This window comes from Galeopterus variegatus, unplaced genomic scaffold (genome assembly GCF_000696425.1).
Source record: "Galeopterus variegatus unplaced genomic scaffold, G_variegatus-3.0.2 Scaffold58, whole genome shotgun sequence".
Classification (NCBI taxonomy): domain Eukaryota; kingdom Metazoa; phylum Chordata; class Mammalia; order Dermoptera; family Cynocephalidae; genus Galeopterus; species Galeopterus variegatus.
Genome location: NW_007726169.1, coordinates 86209 through 108757, shown reverse-complemented (window position 1 = coordinate 108757; position 22549 = coordinate 86209). Strand labels below are relative to the sequence as shown.

Below are 22549 nucleotides of genomic sequence, written 5' to 3'. Positions count from 1 at the left end.
CCCCACGCTGCGCCCGGACCCGGGCTTCGTGCGCTCCAGCCTCGGCGCGCCCATGCTGCTGCAGCTGGTGAGGGCGCGCGCGGGCCCGTGGGGCTGGGGTAGGGGTCCCGCCCCAGGCAGGAGGGGCTGGGGGACTCCGGGGCTGCACTCCCCCAACCCAGGTTCACACGCGCACAGACGCGCCATGCCTACCCCGGGGGCGCTTCCAGGATGGACGGCCCCGACCGAGATCACCCTAGAGCCCTCTCACCTCGAGACGTCCCCGTGGCCGTCCCTGTGAGCACCCATGTTCACAATGCCCACTTTCCAACGCCCCATTATTCCCCTTCCAAGGTGATCACCAGCGGCCACACACAGAAGCGCCCACCTAAGCGACATCACTGCGCACAATTCTCTCCCCACCCTCTCCATTTCTCTCTGTCTCCCCCTGTTCCCCTCTCCATCTCTCCTATCCCTTTCCCCCTTTCTCCCTCTCTGCCCAGACAGTTCCAGGGAACCCAGCACTCTCGGCCTACCTTCTGCCGAGCTCCCAGAGCTCCGCGTGGCTGCACCCCAGAACACTCATCGAGAACGCATATCCTCTCCCCCAACACATACTCTCATGCACGGCCCTTCTGGCTTCCTCTGGGTGACCCGCCGGCGGGTTGCAGCCGGTTTGGCCTGCCCGGCGTGGCCGAGATAGCACGCCCTGCTCTGGAGGAAGGGATTTGTGGTAAGCCAGAGGCAAGACTCATACCCTCCCAGACCCCTGTGCAGGCAGACCTCTGCTAAGGAGGACCAATGCGAGCCTTCTGTCACCCCCCCCCCCCCCCCCCCATTCACACACTAGAGGCCTGGGGGTGTTAGCTTTCTTTCCATAGTACCCTCTTGTGAGGGTCTGGAAGCTGGGTGGCTGCTCCTGGGGGATGCTTCTCCACCGGCTGAGGGCCTGGTCCATTTTCAGAAGACTAGGGTGGAATTGGAAGTGAGCCAGGACCCATTTTCCTTTACAATCCAGCGAATGGGCATTTCCCCGCTGTCCCCCTACTGCTGGGTTCTAGTAAAGCTGCCGGGCTCAGGCTGGAGAGCAGGAAGGTGAGAGTGGTGCCAAGCCCTGGGCTGAGATCAAATCTCCGCACCCCACCAGATGAGCGCTCACCTCCACCTGGGTTAGGGCTATTTCTATTTCAGGATTTCTCAGATCTCCTTTCCTGGGCCCTCCTCCCCCACCCCAGCCTCGGAAATCTCCTGGAGGGAGTTTGTTTCAAATGCAGATTTTTGGACCCCACCCCCTGAAAAAATGTGGAAGCGGAATGTGAATCTCAGGAAATACAGCTAGAAATCTATGTTTTAAACTCTTATCCCAGAGTTATTTTGGGGGAGGTGGGATTCCATATTCTGGGAGGAAAGGCCCACTTCCTGGACTAATTTAAGTCTGCAGGTGGTGAGAGCCACTGACCTGACTCTGACTGCTACTTAAGTGCTAGACTCTGTGCAGGTTGTGAAGAGCTCAGAGTTGAGCAGCTTGGGGGCTGCCCAGGGGAGAGCCAGGCAGCTTGTGCGAAGTGGTACAGAAGGGCAGAGGAGAGGGAGATCGAGTTACATCCAAGAAGGCTTCCTGGAGGAAGTGGCCTTTGAGACTTCACAGAAATCTGAGGCAGAGGTAGGGAAAGGGCTTCCGAGGGTGGAGCACTGTGAGCCAAGGCTTGGTGATGGGAAAGTTGAAGGAAAGCTGGAGGGAGTGGCCAACAGGTTAGTGAAGCTGGAGTTGAAGTGCTTTTTTCTGGTGTAGCCAGAAGCTGAGGGTCCCCCTGTGAGCAGTAGTGACTTGGTTCTGTTGGCAGCCTTAGGAAGTTTTGGAATAGTGGGGTGACCTCTGCTGGGCAGAGGATGATGACTGGGTTAGGGGGTGGATTTCCCCTAGTGATCACGACCAAAACATGTGTGGCTAATTTTGTATTTGAACAGTGAGAACTGCGATAAGGGGAATAAAAGGAATTGAAATTAGAGGAGGGCCCTGCTGTGGTCCTTGGTAGCTTCCCCTGGAAGAGGCTTATGTTCCTGATCTGGGGGTTCCCTGTGGGCTCAGCAGCCCAGGCCTGAGCAGTTATAGACATTGAGGTCTAGGTGTAATGTAGGATTCACCAAGTATCCTGTGGTAGAGCTTAGCACTCATTTGGTCTTCAGCCTCTCAGGGACTAGGTGAGAGGGGGGTGGGCTTCCTCCTCCCCCCCCGCCCCCCCGCCTGCAGTGCTTTCTGGGGGGAGGGGGGATGAGGGTCTCCCATCAGAGTTCTGAAGTCCTGCACCTTTTAGTTCCTTCAGCAATTTGCTTGTTGGAGAAGGAATGAGCTGTTTCTCTGGCAACGGACAATTCCACTGAGTCTGAGGCGGGAGGGATTCACCCAACAGCAGCACCATCTGCTGGGAAGCTGTGCTTGCTCCCACTGATCAGGCGAGCACTAGACTACAGGCCCTTTGCCAAGGGCTTTATATCCTCTTATTCTGCCCCATTTTGCAGGTGAAGAAACTGAGGCTCAGAGGTCAGTTCTTTGCCCCAGATCTCACAGCCCTCCTCCACAGGAGTGATTTTTCTGGCTTTTCTGGTGCATGCTCTTAATTGCCACACTCAGCTGAGCACGGGGTCTGGCACTCTGGAGGGAGTGATGGAGACCTCAGGCATAGTGCCTGCGGTGCCCAGAGGATGCATCTCCCTTGGAGGGATCAGGGAAGGCTGCACTGAGGCAGTAAATGAGAAGGTAGAAGATAATTCCCCATCAAATTCCTCTGTTTCCCAGGATTTGGTAAATGTTCCTGGTGTGGTAGGAGGAAGGGAAGGTGGGTAGAAATGCCCCCCCCTTGAGAAGGAAATATACTTTTCATCCAGTATCAAAGAACCAACCTCAGTATTCTTAACAGATGTCAGGCGGTGCTCACTGATTTATCACAACCCCCATCCCATCTAATTTCAGAAGGAACATTAGATGGAATATGATATTAAGATACATAAAGACAGAAGAGTTAAAGTAATATATTTTGAAAAGTCGGTGGTGTGGAGTGGGGAATTGACTTGTAGCAAGTTTAAGGCTATTGATTCTTTGTTGAGCTTCCTAGCAGCCTAGGCAAAAAGGGAAACATGAATTTATGCAGATAGCCTCTAAAATAGGAGGCAGACAAGTTTGATCTAGAAACAACTCTTTTGGTAAAAAAAAAAAAAAAAAAGCCTTGATGCTGCAGATCTTTGTGTGGTGAGGGGTGGAGGAATGTAGAAGTGGGGTTATCTGCTTATGGTATATCCCAGAACCTTTTCAGAATAAGTATAAAGTGAATGCCATTGAGTGTCCGTCTCTTTCTTATTTTTTAAATCCTCCCCAATCCCTGAGGAGAAGGATGATCTTACCTGGGTTTACTGATGAGGAAACAGGCTCAGAGAGGATGAAGAACTTGTCCAAGGTCACACAGGGTAGAGTGGCAAGCCGGGATTTCCACTCAGATCTGGGAATCCAAAGCCTGGCTCTACTTATGCTAATTGATTTTTTGTTTTGTTTTGTTTTTAGGGGATAGTTTCCTAGGGTGCTTTGGAGGGGAAGAGGAGACTTCAGGAAGGGAAATTCATGGAAGAGAGTAGTAAGAGGGAGGATCAGGGCAGACCATAGCTGGTAAAAAGGCCTGGCAGTTAGAAGGCATCCTTGAGGCCAGGCCATCAAAGCTGCACGAAAGTCCTGTGGCAGTAAGGCACTTAAACGTTTGGCACCTTCTCTCTTCCTTCTTACCCTACTTCATGGAGTTGGGGGTGGCCACAGAATTCCCAGTTTGTGGTGAATAAAGAGAGATCAGAAGGTTCACCTGCCTCTAGAGCACAATGATCTTATGGGGTGGCACTGAGAGTATTGGCGGGAGCACAGGCCTGGAAGCAGAGAGCTTTGTGTTCAGATCCTCTCTGCCTCTTCCTGGCTGTGTGATCTTGGGGAACTTCCCTAATTTCCCTGAGCCTCAGTTCTTTATTTATAGAAAGGTGATGGTGAGATTGTGAGGAATATGGAAGATAATGCCTATAAAGGGCTTAGCACAGTGTGTGTTGGAATGAAGAGCAGTTAGGATTCATAGGGTCACAGAATCCTAGAGCTCTTATGCAAGTATAAGGGATCCCTTGGCAGCATCTTCACTATGAGCTTGCATGCTTCCAAGGACAGAGAGCTCAGTCCCTATCAAGTCTGCCTGCTCCATCCTTGTGAACTTGGGAGTGTTAGAAAGTTCTTCCTTATGGTGATCCTGGCTCATCCCCAACAGGCAGGCCAGCTAGCTCCTCTTCAGGTGGGGAGCAGGGCCTGAAAGTCAACTCTGACCTCCAGGAAGGGGCTGACTAGATGAGGTTGTTGGGGTTTGAGAGGTGTGAACAGGGGGTGGTCACATTGGGATTGCAGTGGCAGGGACTCCTGGGGCTTTCCTTAGCACTGAGGTTTTTGGGTGGTTCAGTCTTCTTAGCACAGTCTCCTCCGTGCTCACCATCTTCCTCTGACCCAGCTCCATAGCACAGAGCAAGTAAATCCCATGTACTTTTTTTTAAACTTTTTTTCTTTTTTTTTTTTTGTGGCTGCCCTTGGTGTTAACAACACCACACTAACCAACTTAGCTAACCAGGCAGCCAAGTGTGATGTTAGTTCCCTCCACACTCCCCACTTATGGTGGTGGGGGCGGGGTGAGTGTTTGGGAATTAATTCATAATTACATAATGAATATATGAAAACATTCTCCTTGAAAAATAAAAACCTATACAGATTAGGCTAAAGTTGTCCTTGGATCACCCACCCTACTCCCTAAGGGAGTGTTTCCATTTTGGGTTGTTTCCAGTCCTTTTTCTTTGTATTTTTTAAAACATTGAGGGTTTTATTCTGTATCCTTTGTTCAGCAAGGGGCTTTTCTCATCCCCTCACCCCAGTCCATCTGAGATCTCTCCATGTTAGTGGAGACCTGTCTCCCTCCTTCTGACTCTTGTAGAGTATCCCATAGTGTCACTGTAGCCCTGGCTCATTTAGCCAGTTCTCTATTGATGGACCCATTGTTGTTTTTCTTAGTTGTTTTGTTCTTTGAAAAAAATGATACAGCCATACTGCAAAACATTCAACAGCACAAAGGGTGATCAGTGAAAATGTGTGGTCCCTCTCATCCCTGACTAGTCTCCCGGGAGCCAGGCAACTATCACCTGTGTGCCATTGCAGGGCCAGCCCATGTAAATTTCTAAACCTAACCGCTGTCCTCACCTAAAAACCACAGGTGGGAGCCCTCCATGCATTCCCCCAGGGCGATAACCTAGGGATGTTCTATGTCAGTGCACATCACACTGCGTTCATCTTTATTTTTTTTTTATATCTTCATTTACTTTCTTTAATAGGTAATGAATTTACCATGCTCAAGAATAATAAAGTAGAGTGGGAAAGAGTACAGTGAAAAATCTGTCCTCTGGTTAGAATTGACTCCTTCATGCTCACACGTCTTAGTTTCCTGCATACCATTTTAACACCTTATTTGAGGAGATATACACAAATGTGGCTATGGATTTCTGCCTCCCCCCATTTTATCCAAGAGGTAGAGTCTATTCACATCCTTCTGCACGCTTCCTTTTTCACCTGAAAATGTGTCTAGAAGGTCTTCTTGTCTCAGTGCGTGGAGTGCAATTACTTCTCTTTTATGGCTTCTGTAGTATTCCATCGTGCAGCTGCGATGTGATTTGTGCGCCTAATCCTTTTCTTGACAGACACTTGGGTTTTCCATTCTTTTGCTGTTACACAGCCTGTTGCAAGGAATGATCTAGCACATGCCACCGAGTGCATCTGTGCGATACATTTCTAGAGAGGGACCACGAGGTTGGAGGGTATGTGCATTTGTGGTTTTGGTAGAGATTTTGTCAAATGCCGTTCATAGAGGTCACATCCATTCCTTACCCAGCGGGCCTCCTAGTAGGTGCTTGTCCCACATACGGATTTAACCCTCCCCTGAATGTGTCCCAATCTGAAAGGCCAGAAGGATAGTCAGAGTAGTAGTATTTTCATTTCTCTTATGAGTGAGGTTAACCTTTTAAAAGATGTTTAGAAGCCATTTGTATCTCATTGTCTGTCTGTGTTCTTTGCCTGAGTTCTTGCGTTTGTCTTATCAACTGCTAGGAGCTCTAGAATGTTTACATGTATTTTTTTCCTAGTTCGTTTTCTTAGCTTTGTTTGCGGTATTTTTTCCATGCAGATTTTTGTTTTAGTTTTATGTTGCTGAATTTCTTTCTTTCTTTTTTTTTCTTTGTTCCTGGCTTCTAGAAATTGAGGCTTTTCTACTCCAAGGTAATAAAGAAATTCTCCTGTGTTGAACTTGGAAAGTCTCACATCATCTACATTTAATCACTTCTTGAAAGATTACCATAGAGAAGACAGCCTCAGTGTGGTGCTAACGTGCCTTCAGCACCATTCCAACACTTTATTTTTAATGAAAGAGAGCTCCAGAACCTGGGAGAAAACTGAATTTGTACTGACATTATTACATATCTGTTGTATTTAATTTTATAGTTTCTATTATGATGGATAATGCAGATTTCCCGCTTATTAGTGATTTAGAAGTTTCCTTTTAAAATTACCTTATTTGTGCTGTCTGGTTAGTTCTGTTAGAACACAGTGTTATAAAATTAGCTTATTTGTGTGATATATACAAATCCATCAGTAGGACTGTTTAAATAAATTATGATACATTTGTGCAATGACATAAAATGCAGAGAGCACAAAAAAAAAAAACCCTTCTACTCAAGGAAAAAACTAAAGCAGCTCCATAAGTAATGATGGATAATCTTTAGGCTGTATGGTTAAGTGAAAAAAGCAAGGTACAAAGCTGTGTCTGTAGGGTGCTATCATTTGTGTAGAAGAAATATATACAGACACAAGACACATCTATCTGAAATGTGTTTGTGTGTATGTGTGTTTGGGTAGTCTCTGGAGAGACACATAAGAAACCACTCTTGTTTGCCCCAGGAGAGAAAATTGAGTATCTGGGAAAAGGGAGACATGCTGAATACACTATTTGGTTACCTACCATGTCATATATATTACGAATTTCAAAAATACGATAACATAAAAGACTTTGAAATAAAGGAAAATATTGAGTAAAAAAATAGTACAGGTGTTTGTGGATATGGCAAAAGCTATGAAGGTGGTGCTTGAATGCCCCCCTGAGGCCCAGAGAGGGAAAGGCACTTTCCTAGGATCACACAGCAGGTGAGCAGTAGCCCTGAGTTCAGTGTTACTGGCTAAGTGACCTTGGGTGGTTTTCCTGACCATCTATAAGTGGAAGGAGGACATTCATACCAGGGACAGATGTGGGTAAAGTCTGCAAAGCTGTCCACGTGCAGTGGATGGTTGCTGTTCCTGTTGTGACAGGTGATGGTCGCTCCTTGTCAGCTGGTGAGTTGTCTGTGGCAGAACTCAGTGCGGACAAGTGTCCTGATTGCCTACTCATAGATGGTCTGGGGGATGGGGGAGCCACTGGAGGCTGGGGCAGACTGCCTGGTCTCCATGGTGGTTGGGAACCTGGGTGGTGGGGTGGGGGGCTGCTTTTCTTGGCAGTCTGGCGAGCCCAGACCTGATACTGCCAGGGCCTTTGCTCTTGGGTTGGGTTGGCCCCTCCTGTTTGCCAAGGGGGAGAGGCCAGAGGCCAGGCCACCACCCCAGGGTCTTACAGGGAGGAGAGGGCTGATGGTCAGGCAGGGGCTGGAGTATGAACTGCTTGGGAATAGGTTTGAGCCTGTTCTGGGACATTCCAGCTAATTTAATTTGGGGTGGGGGTGGTGTCAGACATCAGATGAGTGTTTTCACAACTGCCACCCTGTGCAAGGATGGGGGCAACTCCTTGAAGTTGAGATGAGTGGGGCTTGCTCAGGGTCATTCAGAACATCAGTGCCAGTGTCGAGAGTAAAACTGGGGTCTCAGGAAGTCCAGAGAGGGAGTGAGGAAGACCCTTACTTCAAGCCATCCCCACCCCCCACTCTGCAGCAGACTGAGGCCAGGCATCATGGAGCTAGTGAAGTTCCATATGCTCCTGACAGCCCATGTGGACAGCTGGTGTTGGTTCTTTTTCTGGAGGCTGATGGGAGGATTGGGACCTGCCTGAGTGCTGAGAACATGAGTTTCCTGTTATCCGGCTGCCCTGGGTTCGAGATCTGCCCCTGCCCCCTCTTTCCTCTGGCCTCTAGGGCAGTAATGCTCCCTCCAAAGTGGTCTTGAGTGGTCTCCTGGGAGTTGGTGACAGGGGAAAGGGAGTCTGGGCCACAGAATTGGCCAAGCCACACCCCTTACAATGCATGACCATGGGCTAGGTCCAGATCTTCCAAGAGCTGTAGTTTTTCTCATCTGTGAAATGGGCCAAGTGCTTCCCTTGAGAGAGAATTAAGCCCAGGGTGAGGAAGGCCCTGGGAGAGAAACAACTAGTGGGGACCTGGTGGGGTGGATGAGGAGGGTGGCGGGTGGAGGGGATGAATGCCAGGACTCAACCTGGGGCTTTGCAAGGGGATAGGCCTTCCTGGGAAAGCTCAGTGTGGCTGGAGGGGTCTTTGTGCTGGGGAGGTTCAGGGAGGCTTTATGGGGTGGACTAGGAGACCCCTGTGGGAGGGAGGAGAGGAGGGGTGTTAGCAGGCTTGTGAGCTCTGTGTTTTGGGAACCCTACTGGAGAGTGTTGCCACCTGTCTGGGAGCCAGAGAAGTCCTCAGGGATGTGACTCGCCTGCCTTCTCACACCTGGGGGCTGCATGTGGAGGGGACCTACTTGGTCTGGCCCCAGAGGGCAGACTGGGAACTGGAGTTAAGTAGGAGGCAGTTTGAGTTCATGTTAGGAAGATTTTTCTAGAACCTTAGGGGAGACCTCAAAGGAACCATGGTGGGATCCTCAACATGCAAGAGGCACGCAGGGGCTGGAGGACCTTGCTAGGGGGCTCTGGAGGTGGCCCGGCCATTGGGGTAGGTGTGCAGAAACCCCATCCACCTCTGGGATTTTAAAAACTCTCAACTCTGGAATAACAGGTGACGTGATGAAGGCTGTATTTGCAAAGCCTTGGGGGTGGACCAGGCCCTGGGCCTGCTGTCTCCAGTGACAGCCTCGAGAAGTAGGGCCTGAGCTGGAAGCTGGTGTGGGCGGGGACCCGGGCCACCAAGCTCCCAGGGCCTGAAACGGCACCTGGCACAGAGCGGGCCCTTGGGAGAGGTTGTTTGATGACTGACTCAGTTCGGTAATCGAGAAGTAGGGCCTGAGCTGGAAGCTGGTGTGGGCGGGGACCCGGGCCACCAAGCTCCCAGAGCCTGAAACGGCACCTGGCACAGAGCGGGCCCTTGGGAGAGGTTGTTTGATGACTGACTCAGTTCGGTAATTCACATGCTCGCTTTCAGATAACAGAAGGGAGGCTGGGAGTTGATAAGTTCTGCCCCCGATCTGGTCGGTGTGGGGCTGGGTTCTGAGTCTGCTCTCGCACTTCCTGGAGAGCTGGGGTGCGATGATTCCAGGATTCTCGAATGCGCAGTCGGCACGGGAATTCCAAGGTGCCTACCCCCAAGCCCGCCCTCTTGCACAGGGAGCGGGTGGTGGGTGGTGATGTTGTGGCCAGCCCGGGCGCCTGGAGCCTCTGTCCCCTGACCCTTTGTCTCGTGTGGCACAATGGGTGGCTTTTTGTCCCTATAAAGTCCCTTTCACTGGAGGGAGAAGGGCCAGGGCGGGGGTGGAGGCCGGGCCGGGCTAGGTCAAGTTCTAAGTGCCCTCAGGCTGCCCAGATGCATCCCTAGTGAGGGGGATCCCTGGGAAGGGCTCATTTCACTGCCCTGGGCCTTGGTTTCCTGGATGGCGTGGTGGGGAGAAGGGAGGCCCGGGGGCTGTGGAAGGGATCGCTACCTTGCCCCTCCCAGCAGTCGGTGTCCCTTGCCCTCGCATTGTTTCTAAAACATTTGGTTTAGTTGCCAAAGCTGAAGATTTCACATAAAAATCTAGAATTCTAGTATCGCTTGAAAAATAGCAGCGCAGGCTACCCCAAAGCCTGCATTCCTACCAGACACCAGTGGGTTGCTCTCTTGCTCCGCAGACCCTACCCAGCCAGGCAGGTCATTTCTGGACCTGCCTGCCCCGACAGCTGCTGAGTTTGAGACCTTAGTGTCTCTGAGGTGCTTTCCCTCCTGGCAGCTCCAGGGATCAAGGCTCCCTCACTCTGGGATTTACTCCCTCTGGCCCCTGGACAGTCTGTGGACCCTCATGACTGCTATGGCTTTTAATTTTTTCTTTCACATCATTTCACCTGCACAACACACCTATGAGGTGACCAGGATACATATACACTCTCAACTCCCTCACATGTCAGATGAAGAAAGAGACCAGAAAGGTTAGGTGACTCTCCCAAGTCTACACAGTGAGTTTACAAGGATCTGACCCTGCCCAAGATATGGGGAGGATTAAAAGGAAAGTTGGGGTGACCATCTTTGGGCAAGAGAGGAGTTAGCTCAGTGCTCGTGGGGTTGGTAGAGCCCCTCCCCAACAAGGGAGGGTGGGCTCTGGGTCCTCTGGAGTGTTGGGCCTCAGACTGTGAACAGTAGGCTGAACCTCCTTGCTCCCATTGTACAGGGTGGAAGACTGAGGTCTAAAGGGCTGAAGGGGGCTGCTCAAGAACCCCCAGCCTCTGAGGAGCTGAGTGGGTGCAGCTCCAGAGAGGCCCTAGGGCTGGGCTGGACTTCTGTGGCCTCCTCCCAGCTGCCTTATCTGTGAGATGGGCGGGCCGGCCCTGGCTTCAGGCCCTTCTCTGTGCCAGGCCTCTGTGCTTGAGTTCACATTCATTATCTCACTGAGGTCCAGCCCCAAGGAGCTGCACACAGTTACTACCTCAGGAAACCAGGCATAGAGAACTGACTCGAAACCCATATTGTTAACCCCTCAGAGTGATAATGACATCAGGATGTGTTGAGTGTTAGGGCTGTGTTGGGCACTAGTACCTTGCCTGTATTACTTCATTTACATCTCAAAACCACCCTATGAGGCAGGCATATGTTGAAGATGAAGACACCGGGACACAGGTTAAGCAACTTGCCTGCGGTCACACAGCTAGTAAGTTAGCAGGGCCAGAGCTCGAATCCAAGGAGTTGATAGGCCAGCCTTCTGTCACAGCTGATGCCAACATCACACAGTTAAGTAAGATCGTGACACCCATCGACAGATTCAAAGAGTAGCTGGGAAAAATGTATTCATTTCCTATGATGCTGTAACAAAGTACTCTACACTGGGTGGCTTAAGACAGTAGAAGTGTATTGTCTCACAGTTCTGGAGGTCAGAAGTCTGAAACCAAGGTGTTAGCAAGGTTGGCTCCTTCTGGGGACTCTGAGGGAGAAGCTGTTCCATGCCTTTTCCTCTTCTGGTGGTGGCCAGCAATCCTTGACATTGGCTTGTAGATGTATCATTCCAATCTCTGCTTCTGTCTTCATGTGTCCTTCTCCCCATGTGGGTCTCTGTGTCCATATCTCCCTCTTATAAGGACACCAGTTATTGAATTAGAGCCCACCCTAATCCAATATGACCTCATTTTAACTTGAGCACATTTGCAAAGACCCTATTTCCAAATAAGGTCCTATTCACAGGTACCGGAAGTTGGGACTTGAACATATCTTGGGGAACACTATTCAACCCACAATGATAAGAGGAGAAATCTCCCCCAGAGTCACTGAAGGGCACAGGCACTGCACAAACCTGACCTGTCTGGCTGTCACTGTTGGCAGCTTCTGGAGAAATCAGCAGGCAGGGGCTAGGAATGCCTGTGGGTCAAGCATTTGTGATGAATCTCCTCTCTGGTTCTGTAAGTGGTTTTAACAAAAACATCTCTCTGTTGCCCAATTGTTTAGAAACTCTTTGGCGATAGAAAGGTCATATGAAAGTGTTCTTTTTGACATTGCAGTCCTTATTTAAAGAGAAAGTTTCTAATTCAAATTCTTCAGGTTTTTGGAGAGAAAAGGCCCTGTACCCTTGAGATTTCTAGAGAGTTCTCTGCTTATCTGCAGTCTCTGCCTGAGGAGGTGTTGCAAGGGCCTCAGAGAGTTTGGAAGGAGGGGGAGGAAGAGGTTTGGTGGGTTGTGTGTGTGTGTGTGTGTGTGTGTGTGTGTGTGTGTGTGTGTGTGTGTCACAGACGGGGGACAGATGAAGCAGGCAAGAGAAACCTATGCAGGGGCAAGAGAGGTAAAGGCACAGAGTTCTGCTCTTCCCCTGATGCCCACATGGCTGTCTCCCTTTCCCTCCCTTCCCCTCCCTTCCCTCCCTCCCTGGGTCTTTGCCCACATGTCACCTTGCCAGTGAGATCTCTCTCCTTATCTAAAATTGCAGCAATGACCCCACTGCTGCCACCGCTTCATCCGCCTTCTCAACTTTTTCCCACCACACTTATCCTGTGATCCACTTCTATTTACTTATCTTGGGGGTTTTTATCTGGCTCTCCTTGGTAGAATGGGAGCTCCATGAGAGCAGGGCTTCTTGTCTGTTGCAGCTCACACAACAGTGGGTTCTCAACAGATATCTGCTAAACAGATGAAGGCAGAGATATGCACACACAGAGACCTCTGCTCCAAGAGGGTGTTTGGGTTGCAGGAAGACTGCTCTGGGCAGTCTGGGCCTCTGCCCCATCCCTGCTTCCAGCTACCTACCTCTGTCCTCCTTGCTCTGAGCAGTGGGGTAAACCCTGCTATAAGAGGACAGGTCCCTTGGTCCCTTCTTCCACTTAGACTGGGGGTCCACAGCAGGAGAGAGGTCCAGTGGGTCTTGCAGCTTCCAGAGCTGGCCACCCAGGCCATCCAAGGGGTCAGCAAATGTAAGGGTGACCTGTTCTGAGCAGGGGTCTCCCTGGGGGCCCAGGCTGGGGGCTCAAGGAGGGTGAGAAACCAGTCTGTCTGGTTCAAATGGAGGGATAGACCTTCCTTGTTCTAGGGCAGAAACTGAGGCGGCTTCCTGGGCACAGAGCCAGACAACACAGCCAGAAGGAACACTAGAAATTCTCACTGCTTATCCAGCGGCGTCATCTCCCAGAGGCTGCGGTCGCTGATCTGGAAACCAGGGGTGGGGCTGGAACACAGGGAAGGGCAGGGCAGGGAGAAGCCTCGGTGCCCAGCCCATCCTTGCCTTTAGTGCCAGCCGAAGTGCCCTCATTTTTTATTTTTTTATTTTTTTATTTTTTATTATTATTATTTTTTGTCTTTTTCCGTGTCCGGCAACGGATTGCAACCCTCAGTACCGGACCAGGGACCGGCAACGGGATTGCAACCCTCGGTGTTGCTCCCGCGCCTCGCTCAGCCAGTGAGCGGGAACCGGTCTGTACGTGGGATCCGAACCCTCGGGCGGGAGCGCTGCCGCGCTTCCCAAGCAGCGCACTTATCCAGTGCGCCACCGGGCCGGCCCCCCCTCATTTTTTACCTGTCACTAAATGAGTGTCAGTAGTGCGGGTTTTAGGGAAGGAAGGTCTGGGTTCTAATCCTACCCTGCCCTTTACTGATGGTGACCATGGGCACATCTCCTCCTGAGCTTGTTTGGAAAATGGGGATAACAAAGAGTTCAGACTCATGAGAGAGTTTTAGGGGTAAGTCAATGAAATAGAGGAGGGGAGGCACTTCCCTGGGCCTGGCATACAGCAGGAGGGCGTCACGTGGCTGTTGTGATGATGTCTGTGAGTAATGGTGCACATCATTCATAGGTGTACTGAATTGGTCTGCTCTTGATTTTCATTTCACTGCATCTTCTAACATCCTCTCAGATAGGTGGAACCAAGCAACACAATGGCAGTGGAGTCCCGTAAGGAACCTGCTTTAAATAAAATTGTTGTTTGTCCTTGATATGCCCAGTTCTCACCTGCAGAAAGTGCTGGGGTGTGCTGCCTCAAGAGTATTTCTTCTCCTTCAGCACAGAGACCTCACCCAGCTCTGGGGGTTTGTGGCCTCCCCTGGTGTGTCTGTTTCAGGCACGGTGTCCTAAGGATGGGTGGTAAAAGATGTTGGGGGCAGGGAAACTGTTCTAAGACATCCTGCCCTGGGTGCTCACTAAGGGCTTTGCCCCAGCTGGGTGTGTGACTGCAGGCAAGACCCTGCTACTCTATCTACCCTTCCTTGTCAGTAAAGTGGGCTCCCCAAGCACCGGCCTGCCTGCCTGTGGAGGTTAGAGGAGCACACAGACGGGGCAGCCGAGGCTGGCAGGGTGCTATGGGGGCAGAGACCTCTGGGTACTCATCCATAGTGTGGGAGGAACAGGTGCAGAGCCCTGGAGAAAAGGACACCTCTGGGCCTCCCACCTTGGGCTGAGCCTCTTCTTGGGGTTGGGGAGACAAGGCCAGGACCAGTCCCGAGATTGTCACCTGCTTCCTATTTTTATGCACAGCACCTGTGCAGAGCAGTTTCTGACCCCTATTTCACGGATAAGGAAATGGGCTTGTTAGTTTCTAAACAAATATTTATTGAGCATATACTATGTGCTGGGCACGGTTGGGCACTGGAGATACAGCAATGAACAAACCACAGAATTCCTCACAGGGAATTCCTGCGTTCTAGTGTATGGGTGACAGGACTTTACTGGAGTTGTCCAGGTGGAGCCGCCCAGAGAGAGGAAGGTCTTGCCCAGTGTCACACAGCATAGAAAGGACTTGAGGCCCAGCCCTTGACTCCCAAAACCAGGGCTCAACCTACCAGTTCCCCAGTGGGCCACACCCTTCCCTTCCCGGGGAGTGGAGAGGAAGAGGAGAAAGGAAGTTGAGAGGGGCTGCTGGACTCCTGGGCCAGCTCAGTTACAGGCCATTCTTGTCATGACCCTGCAGGTGTAAGGGGATCCATGCAGAAAAATTCCCTTCTGGTGCTTCGTGGGGGTGCTCCGGTTGGGGGTTGGGGGTGGTGCTGGCAGTTGCCCCAGCTCAGCTGTGCTCTGGGTCCTGAGCCCTCAGGTGAGCACCAGCTTCTAGGAGCTTATAGCAGCCCCTCAGGTGGTGTAAACAGCTAGGGGGACTTTGTCTCCAAAGACCAGCCACCAGAATTAGGTCTTGCTGCTGAACTGCTTCTTTGTGACCCAACTGATGGTTGGCTCATCCTTGGGCTGGTGCCATGTGCCTGGACACTGTCCAGGGGAAGAAGAGGGACAACTTTTTCCATGTGTCTTGATTGGCAATGGAGGCTTTCTCCAAAACTCCATGGTAGAACCTCCCTGTCCCTCATAGGCCAGGGATTCCAGAGAATGCCCTTTTGGGGAAGGGAGGGCACCCCAACCTAGAAGATCCCAGCCAGAAAGGAAGGGGTTTGGGAAGGGGCTGGGGAGGACCAGGATGGCCACATGTGAAGTACCACTTGTGGCCCTCCCCTGAGCTCCCTGGGCCCTGCCTCAATGCAGGCTCTTTGCTGGGCCACACCTTGATAAGTTCCCCCAGATGGCCTCTCGAGATGAGTTGGTAAAACAGTCCCTGTAGAATTCCCTGTGGCTGAGAGGGTTGGGGCTTGTGCAGTCCAGCTAGGACTTAGCCTCTTCTGGAATAATAAAAGCAAATACTTCCATTGCTCCCATCTACACACATGGACTTAGAGAGATCCTTAAGTAGCTCTATGAGGTAGATAAGGTCATTATACTCATTTTACAAGTGAGGTGACCAAAGCACAGAGAGGTTATGAGCTAGCCCAAGGCCACACAGCTGGTAAGAGGAGCTGGTAAGAGGTAACCAGGCAGTCCATACTGTTAGCCACTATACACAGTCTCCTGGGATGTTAGGACCTATCTTGCCCCATGGGAAAAGTATGACAGGCAAATCCCTTGGTTTCTCTGAGGCCTAGTTTTACCCATAAGATGGTAACACCTGTACAGAAGGACAATTGGGAGTCAGGGAACATGGGTAAGGAGAAGGTGGGTGAGAGGGCTTTGTGGGGCTTCAGGTAGGAGGTCACCCAGAAGCCCCTGTGACGATCTTTGCTGGGCCCAGCAGGGAGTACACAAAGGCTGTTCTTTTCCAACCTCTGGGACTATGTGACTGTGACCATCCCTCTGGAACATGCTAGTGACTTGATCTTCCTTTCAGCAGCTGTTATGCAGCCACTGGTAGGGCCCAGGTCCTGAAAGGGGTGTCAGGACACAGCTCTGAGTGAGATAGCCATGTTCCTGACCACGGGGAACACACAGTCTGGGGAAGGAAACATAATCACATTCTGGGGGGGTGGGGGGGGCATGTGAGCACAGAAGAGGGTTCTGGAACCCAAACTGGAAGAGTGGGGAAAGAGTCCTGGACCACATACCATCTCAGCTGAAACCTGAAAGAAGAGTAAGTATTATCAGGCAAGGGCCCCAGCATGGTGGTATACAGCAGGAGCCAAATAAGTTTTTCTTGACTAAATGAGAAGTGAGGCCAAGGTCTGGGGGCCTCTGGTCTGTGGCCTCTGGCTAGCATTGTAGGACTCTGGGAGACTCTGGCCCTGTCTTGTCCACCAGGTTCTGGGGCTACTGGTGTGGGCCCTGATTGCCAACACCCCATACCACCTGTACCCAGCCTATGGCTGGGTGATGTTCGTTGCTGTGTTCCTCTGGCTGGTGACAATCGTCTTCTTCATCCTCTACCTGTTTCAGCTGCACATGAAGTTGTACATGGTACCCTGGCCGCTGGTGGTGAGTCTGTGCTGGGGTATGGGGGGTTAGCTCCAGGCTGATCATCTGGCCTCTGGAGTGGCCATGGACAGGACCACTATGACCTTCCCTAAATGAGAAGTAGCAGGGTGGGGGTTGGGTTGGCTGTAGTCCTTGCTGACCTTCAGCTGGCCTGCAGAGCTGGGCTTGGACGGGGTGGGGGAGGTGGAGGATTCATGGTTCAGATGTCAGGTTTTTCTGAGAGCCATGAGGACACAGGCTTGATGTCCCAGGAAGGGAGGAAAAGTGAGGGGGCTGTTGGATGGATTCACAAGAGGCCATTTGGAATCTTGAAAATATTTTTCCTTTTTGGGGGTGGTCAGAATTTGAGCTTCTGTTGCATGGGTTTTTCAGCTTCTGGCTGGGCACAGACAGGAGGCTGGGGTGAGCTGTCAGGAATCACCCAGGCTGGGGCCTCGAGTGTGTAGGACAGGCTCAGGCGCCCAGCTGTCTCCACAAGGACCCTGCAGCCTGGGAGAGGATGGGCGACCCAGGTTGGCCCCAGGTCAATCTCCTCTGGACACAGGGCTAAGAGCGGACATAGGAAGTACGCCTGCCAGACACAGAATGCTGCTGGGGTTTTTTTTTCTAGGACCCGGAAAACCCCTGCAGCTGGGGTCTGAGGCTTTCAGTGAGCAGAGATGCAAGAGAGGCACATGATTGTAAGACAAGCAAGGCTGGGACTAGGCAGCATTGTTTGGAATTCAATGACTTTTTAAACTGAGGAAACGTGAGTCATCCTCAAGACAGAATGGGTTTGTTAGATCTTGACATCACTGGCAAGGGCCAGGCAGTGTTTGTAGGGTGGCTGCTGGGCCTGGAGGGAAGATTCTGGACTGGGGAGGCAGTCTGATTTCCGGGCTCAAGGTGCAGCCCCCTGCCCATGTCCCAGGAGCCTCTAAGATAGAAGTCTCTGGAGATGGAGGCCTCTGCATCTCCAGGCAGATCTGGGGCTCCAGCCACAGCTGTTGATGGACTATAGGCTTCTTTCTGCAGGCCACGATGGCAGAGCACTGTTTCTTGTGCTCCTGGGTCTTTTAACGGATGGAGCAGGGAGGGCTTAACTGCATCTAAAAAGGCTGGATTAGGATGGACAATTTCGGATTTTCTGGGATGTGGGCTACAAACCCCCACAGGGCCAGGCAGGATATGTGAATTGGGTTAGGAGGGGTTCTGAAGAACCCAACAGCCACCTGTCCCTAGGAAGCTGCCTCTGCTCAGCTCCAGGTGTTGCTAATGGGAATGCAGGCCCCTCGGTGCCAAATCTTGATATGTTAATATTTTTTAATATGAAATTTTCATATGAAATCTAATTTTAAAATGTTAGTAATTAAGGAATTTATTGGACAAACAACATTTGAGGGCCACCCCTGAAAACTGTTAACTGGCTCCAGGGGCCAACCATTTAGGATATAGGACTGTGGTCATGTTGTTAGCTGAGGTCCCCTTCCTGCCAGTCTAGCTCAGTATCCTGGTAGGAGGATCTGGGTCCTCCTACAGTCCTGACCCTGGTATTTGCCCTGGGGCCTTAACCCTGGGATGTGGCCAGAAGGGGAGACAGATTTCTCCCACTGGAGGCAGAGAGGGATGTGAGGCCCCACCCCTAGGACCAGCCACAGAGCCAAGTCCTGCAGTGGTGTCAGGAAGGGCCTGGGCTTGGCCCTGAGCCACACATGGAGTGGCCCATAGTTCTTTAGCTGGTACAGTTGAAGAGATGGGTTATGGATTGGCCTCTTTCCTCATGGGACTGGCACTGCCCCTGACCCAATCACTTTAGGCCTTCCCATCCTTTCCCCTCCCTACATGCAGCCTTAGTGTGTTTATGCTCCCTGCTCAGATGGCTCTGGGGTGGGGACTGCTGCCTCTTGAGGCCCTTTTGTTTGTTTGCTTTTTTCTTGGTAGCTTGCCAGTATGGGGATCCGAACCCTTGACCTTGGTATTATCAGCATCACACACTACCAAGTGAGCTAACTAGCCAGCCCCTTGAGGCCCTTTTAATGGGAAAGACCCATGTGTTTCCATCTCCATCCTTTTGCTATGAAAGGGGTGTGCAGTAGGAACTAGGAGGTTCCATAGCTCCTGAAAATGTTAGTCTCCTCAAGTCTTAAGCCTTTTCTCCCTGCCCCCCACCAGTTAATGATCTTTAATGTTGGTGCCACCGTTCTCTACATCACCGCCTTCTTCACCTGCTCTGCAGCAGTGGACCTGACCTCCCTGAAGGGCACCCGGCCATATAACCAGCGGGCGGCTGCCTCTGTGAGTATGCTTCTTGGGCTCCCTCGGCAGTCTGTGGGGGGACACGGGGCCGAGCCAATACCCTTGAATGCACACTGCTCCCTTGGTCTGAGGCCAGGCACTGCCATCGCCTGTGTAGTTGTCACCCAAACTCTCAGTGGGTCTCACAAAGGAGCCGGGCTGCTATCAGGCTTTCGTAACTAACAGTAAAACCTCAAGGAACCCAAATGCTTGGGGACTGGTTCGTTCTGACCAATGGAAATTTGGGGTTCCGCTGAATTTTTGAACTATTGAACTTTGCTGTAAATCAGGCGTGCCACACTGGTCTAAGGTCACATACTGCCTTGCCTGGACAATCTATCAAAAAACTATGGACCCTCCCCGTTTGAAAAGTACACATGCAAAAAACCTTTTGGGTTAAACCATTTTGGGAGATTCACGGGCTCTCCCATGAAGCCCAAACTCGGGCCCCATGTCAACAGGCCAGTAAAGTAACTGCAGTTCCCTCCACACCTGTCATGCTTCACTCGCTGCACAAGGCCCTACACAACATTTGCTCCCAGGATCCTGTGACACCCCACCCCCTCCATCCCCACCCCTAGTCCCTTTTGATAGATAAGGAAACTGTGGCTCAGAGAGGTTAATTAGCATGCCTGGAGTCATGGTGAAGTCCACGGTCTAGACTAGCACTTGAGTTTCCTTACTCTTCCCAGTGAAGGTGGTTTTGAAACTAGTAAATTCAGTCATGGGGACAGAGACATGGAGCTTCTGAATATGGCCATAAGTGCTAGTGTAGAGGTATGAACTGGTTCCCCAAAATTCCTAGGGTGGCTTTTTAATTGTTTTTTGGGGTTTTTTTTTTTTTTGGTGGCTGGCTGGAATGGGGATCCGAACCCTTGACCTTGGTGTTACAATGCCATACTCTAACCAACTGAGCTAACTTGCCAGCCCCTGAATATTGCCTTTTTATTTTTCTATTGTATTAATTATTACTATCACTATTTTATTTTATTTTATTTTTTACTGTAGCTCTCAGATCTCAAAAATGTTGCCTTTTTAAAACTAAATCCCTGCTAGGTGTCTAAAGTAGCTCCGACCCATCAGTCATTCTTAACACACACAGCCCAGTTTTGTTTTGTTCTATAAGGTGACTGGTAAGGGGATCTTAACCCTTGGCTTGGTGTTGTCAGCACCATGCTCAGCCAGTGAGCGAAATGGCCATCCCTATATAGGATCCGAACCCATAGCCTTGGTGTTATCAGCACCACACTCTCCCGAGTGAGCCACGGGCCAGCCCCCCTGCCCAGTTTTGATATCCTTATCACAATCTGACATACCTTGTCTGTGGGTTTTACCTGTTTCCCCCTTGTAGAATGTAATGTTGGCAATCCCAGAACCAACAGCTGAGTATGGCCAGGTAGGAGGTGATGAGGTTTCCAGAACATCGTGTTCTGGTTTTCACCGGGGGGCCGTCACTCAAGGTTATACTATCTGAGGAGATCCAGTTGGTGCTTGCTTGTGTCACTGAAACCCTCTCGCTCCCAACACCACATGCAGACTGACTCAGCCTCAGCACCCTTTTCCCCTCTCTTTCAGTTCTTTGCATGTTTAGTGATGATAGCCTATGGAGTGAGCGCTTTCTTCAGCTTCCAGGCCTGGCGAGGAGTAGGCAGCAATGCGGCCACCAGTCAGGTGGCTGGCGGCTATGCCTAAACCACCTGTGCCACAGCCCACCCTGGGGCTGAAGTTGCCACTGGGTCACCGTGCAGGGTCACCCTGCAAAAGCCTGAGGCTGGAGCCCTGTGTGGAGTCAACCCAGCAGCGACTGCACCTGCTCCTCTGCTCATCAGACACAAGCTCTCTCAACACTCCTAAGGAAACAGACCTATGTGGCCATGCATTATGGGCTGGCAAGAGGCCAACGGCCGAACTGTGTGGAGTCAACCCAGCAGCGACTGCACCTGCTCCTCTGCTCATCAGACACAAGCTCTCACAACACTCCTAAGGAAACAGACCTATGTGGCCATGCATTATGGGCTGGCAAGAGGCCAACGGCCGAAACCTCCTCCCCATCCCCCTTATTCATTGGAAGGTGATGGGGGATATGGGGCTATCCATGTCCGAGGCTGGGGCCCACCCTTCTCACCAGCACTAAATGCACTAACAGACTCCAGACATGCAATTGTATATGCCTAACAAGCAACACGCATTTATCTTAGTCTCTGTTATAGGAGAGCTGAGCAAGCTCATGAAAGCATTCTGATTTCCTTAAAACACAATTCCGACCCTCCCCTCCTCCTAAGCCAACATGTCACTTGTAGTGAGACATTTGTTGGAAGAGAGTTATGATTTCCAACAGCATGGTTTTCCTTCCCTGCATTTCAGACACGCCACTTATTTAAACCAAATCACTTATTTAAATTTAAGCGACTTCTCAAGGATGAAAACCTACCCACGTTTCATTCCCTTTTCCAAGCCCGTATTTGTAACACTCCCTTTGGGAAAAGCTAACATCAATGCCAACTGCCTCCCTGACACTGTTGATTGGGCACATGGGACTTGAAGGAGGGAGGGAATCAAGACCTTGCCTGGAAAGTTGTCATGAGGTAGATGGTGACTTTTGTCGTTTGTTTGTTTTACAAAAATAAAGGTGTAAGAACTTATTTGGAAAAGATGTTGGGGGATTACTGTTGCAGATACTTGAAAACTCTAGCAAGTTAAAGGTTAGACTATGAAAAGTTTCCAAAAGGTCTATTATTGGGCAATTCAAGTTCTGCAGTCACTTAGCACAACCAGCCCACTCTGACCTGAGGTAGGCTGACCACACTTCCTGCCTGCTTTGTCTGGAACAGTCCTGGTTTATGCCATTTGTTCTGGGATAAATTTAATAGCACACCTTTTATTCTCACAAGTGCCCCAGTTCAACAATAAATTATTCAGTCACACTTGCTTTAGGCAAATTAGGTCATCTCACTGAATTTAAGATTTCAATAATGTCACCTACCTGGAAAGTTTATGAAGCTCAGAGGTGACATAATCCAGGTGCTGGCCATGCTAGATGTGCAGAGCTGGTAGAAACAGCAGAGAGGAAAGCTGCCAAGTCCTCCTGAGCTTATTTTTTTTTAACACCGCAGAGCAACATTCTCTGAGTAATAAGCCAAAGGCATTTCCAGGCCCCCTTGGTGCCTTTTAAACTAGATTCAAACAGTTGTGGATGAGCTACTCTATTACTAAGGGATGGGTGATTAAGTCGGGTGCCCACGTCCCATCCCAGTTAGCCTCAGACAGACCCAGTTTACACCTGCTGTCCTGGTGTAGATATTAATAGCATCCCTCTCTACTCTCAAGTATCTCAGGGTTTGAGTAATTATAGTTACTCCAGGATTAAGCCATAAGAAGAGTTTAAAGGAAGAGCAACCCATTTTGAGGCTTAAGAGAAAACAAAATCCTAGGTAGAGAGCTCACCCCTTTATCAGGTTTCTGACACTCTAAAACTGCCTATTTTAGGGGAGACATTAACATGCTTAGTCAATTAGACTGTAGTTTGGGTGAACACTGCTTCCCATGGTTGAGGAGTCCTAAGCAATAGGAGAATGCAGCTGTCTCCAGAGGCTGGGGCAGATTGTTGGACTTTCTCACACCAGGCCAGGCCTAAGCCCCACTGAA

At 50.7% G+C, this 22549-nt stretch overlaps 1 protein-coding gene across 1 annotated transcript; it reads left to right on the top strand.

Annotated features, from left to right (window-relative positions):
• Nucleotides 1-6: 6 nt before the first annotated feature.
• On the top strand, nt 7-21555 carry PLLP (plasmolipin). The gene is made up of 5 exons (XM_008574717.1): nt 7-67; nt 16457-16630; nt 18782-18904; nt 20480-20800; nt 20931-21555. The coding sequence occupies exons 1-4, from the start codon at nt 53-55 to the stop codon at nt 20594-20596; spliced, it is 429 nt and encodes a 142-aa protein (XP_008572939.1). The 5' UTR covers nt 7-52; the 3' UTR covers nt 20597-20800; nt 20931-21555.
• Nucleotides 21556-22549: the final 994 nt, after the last annotated feature.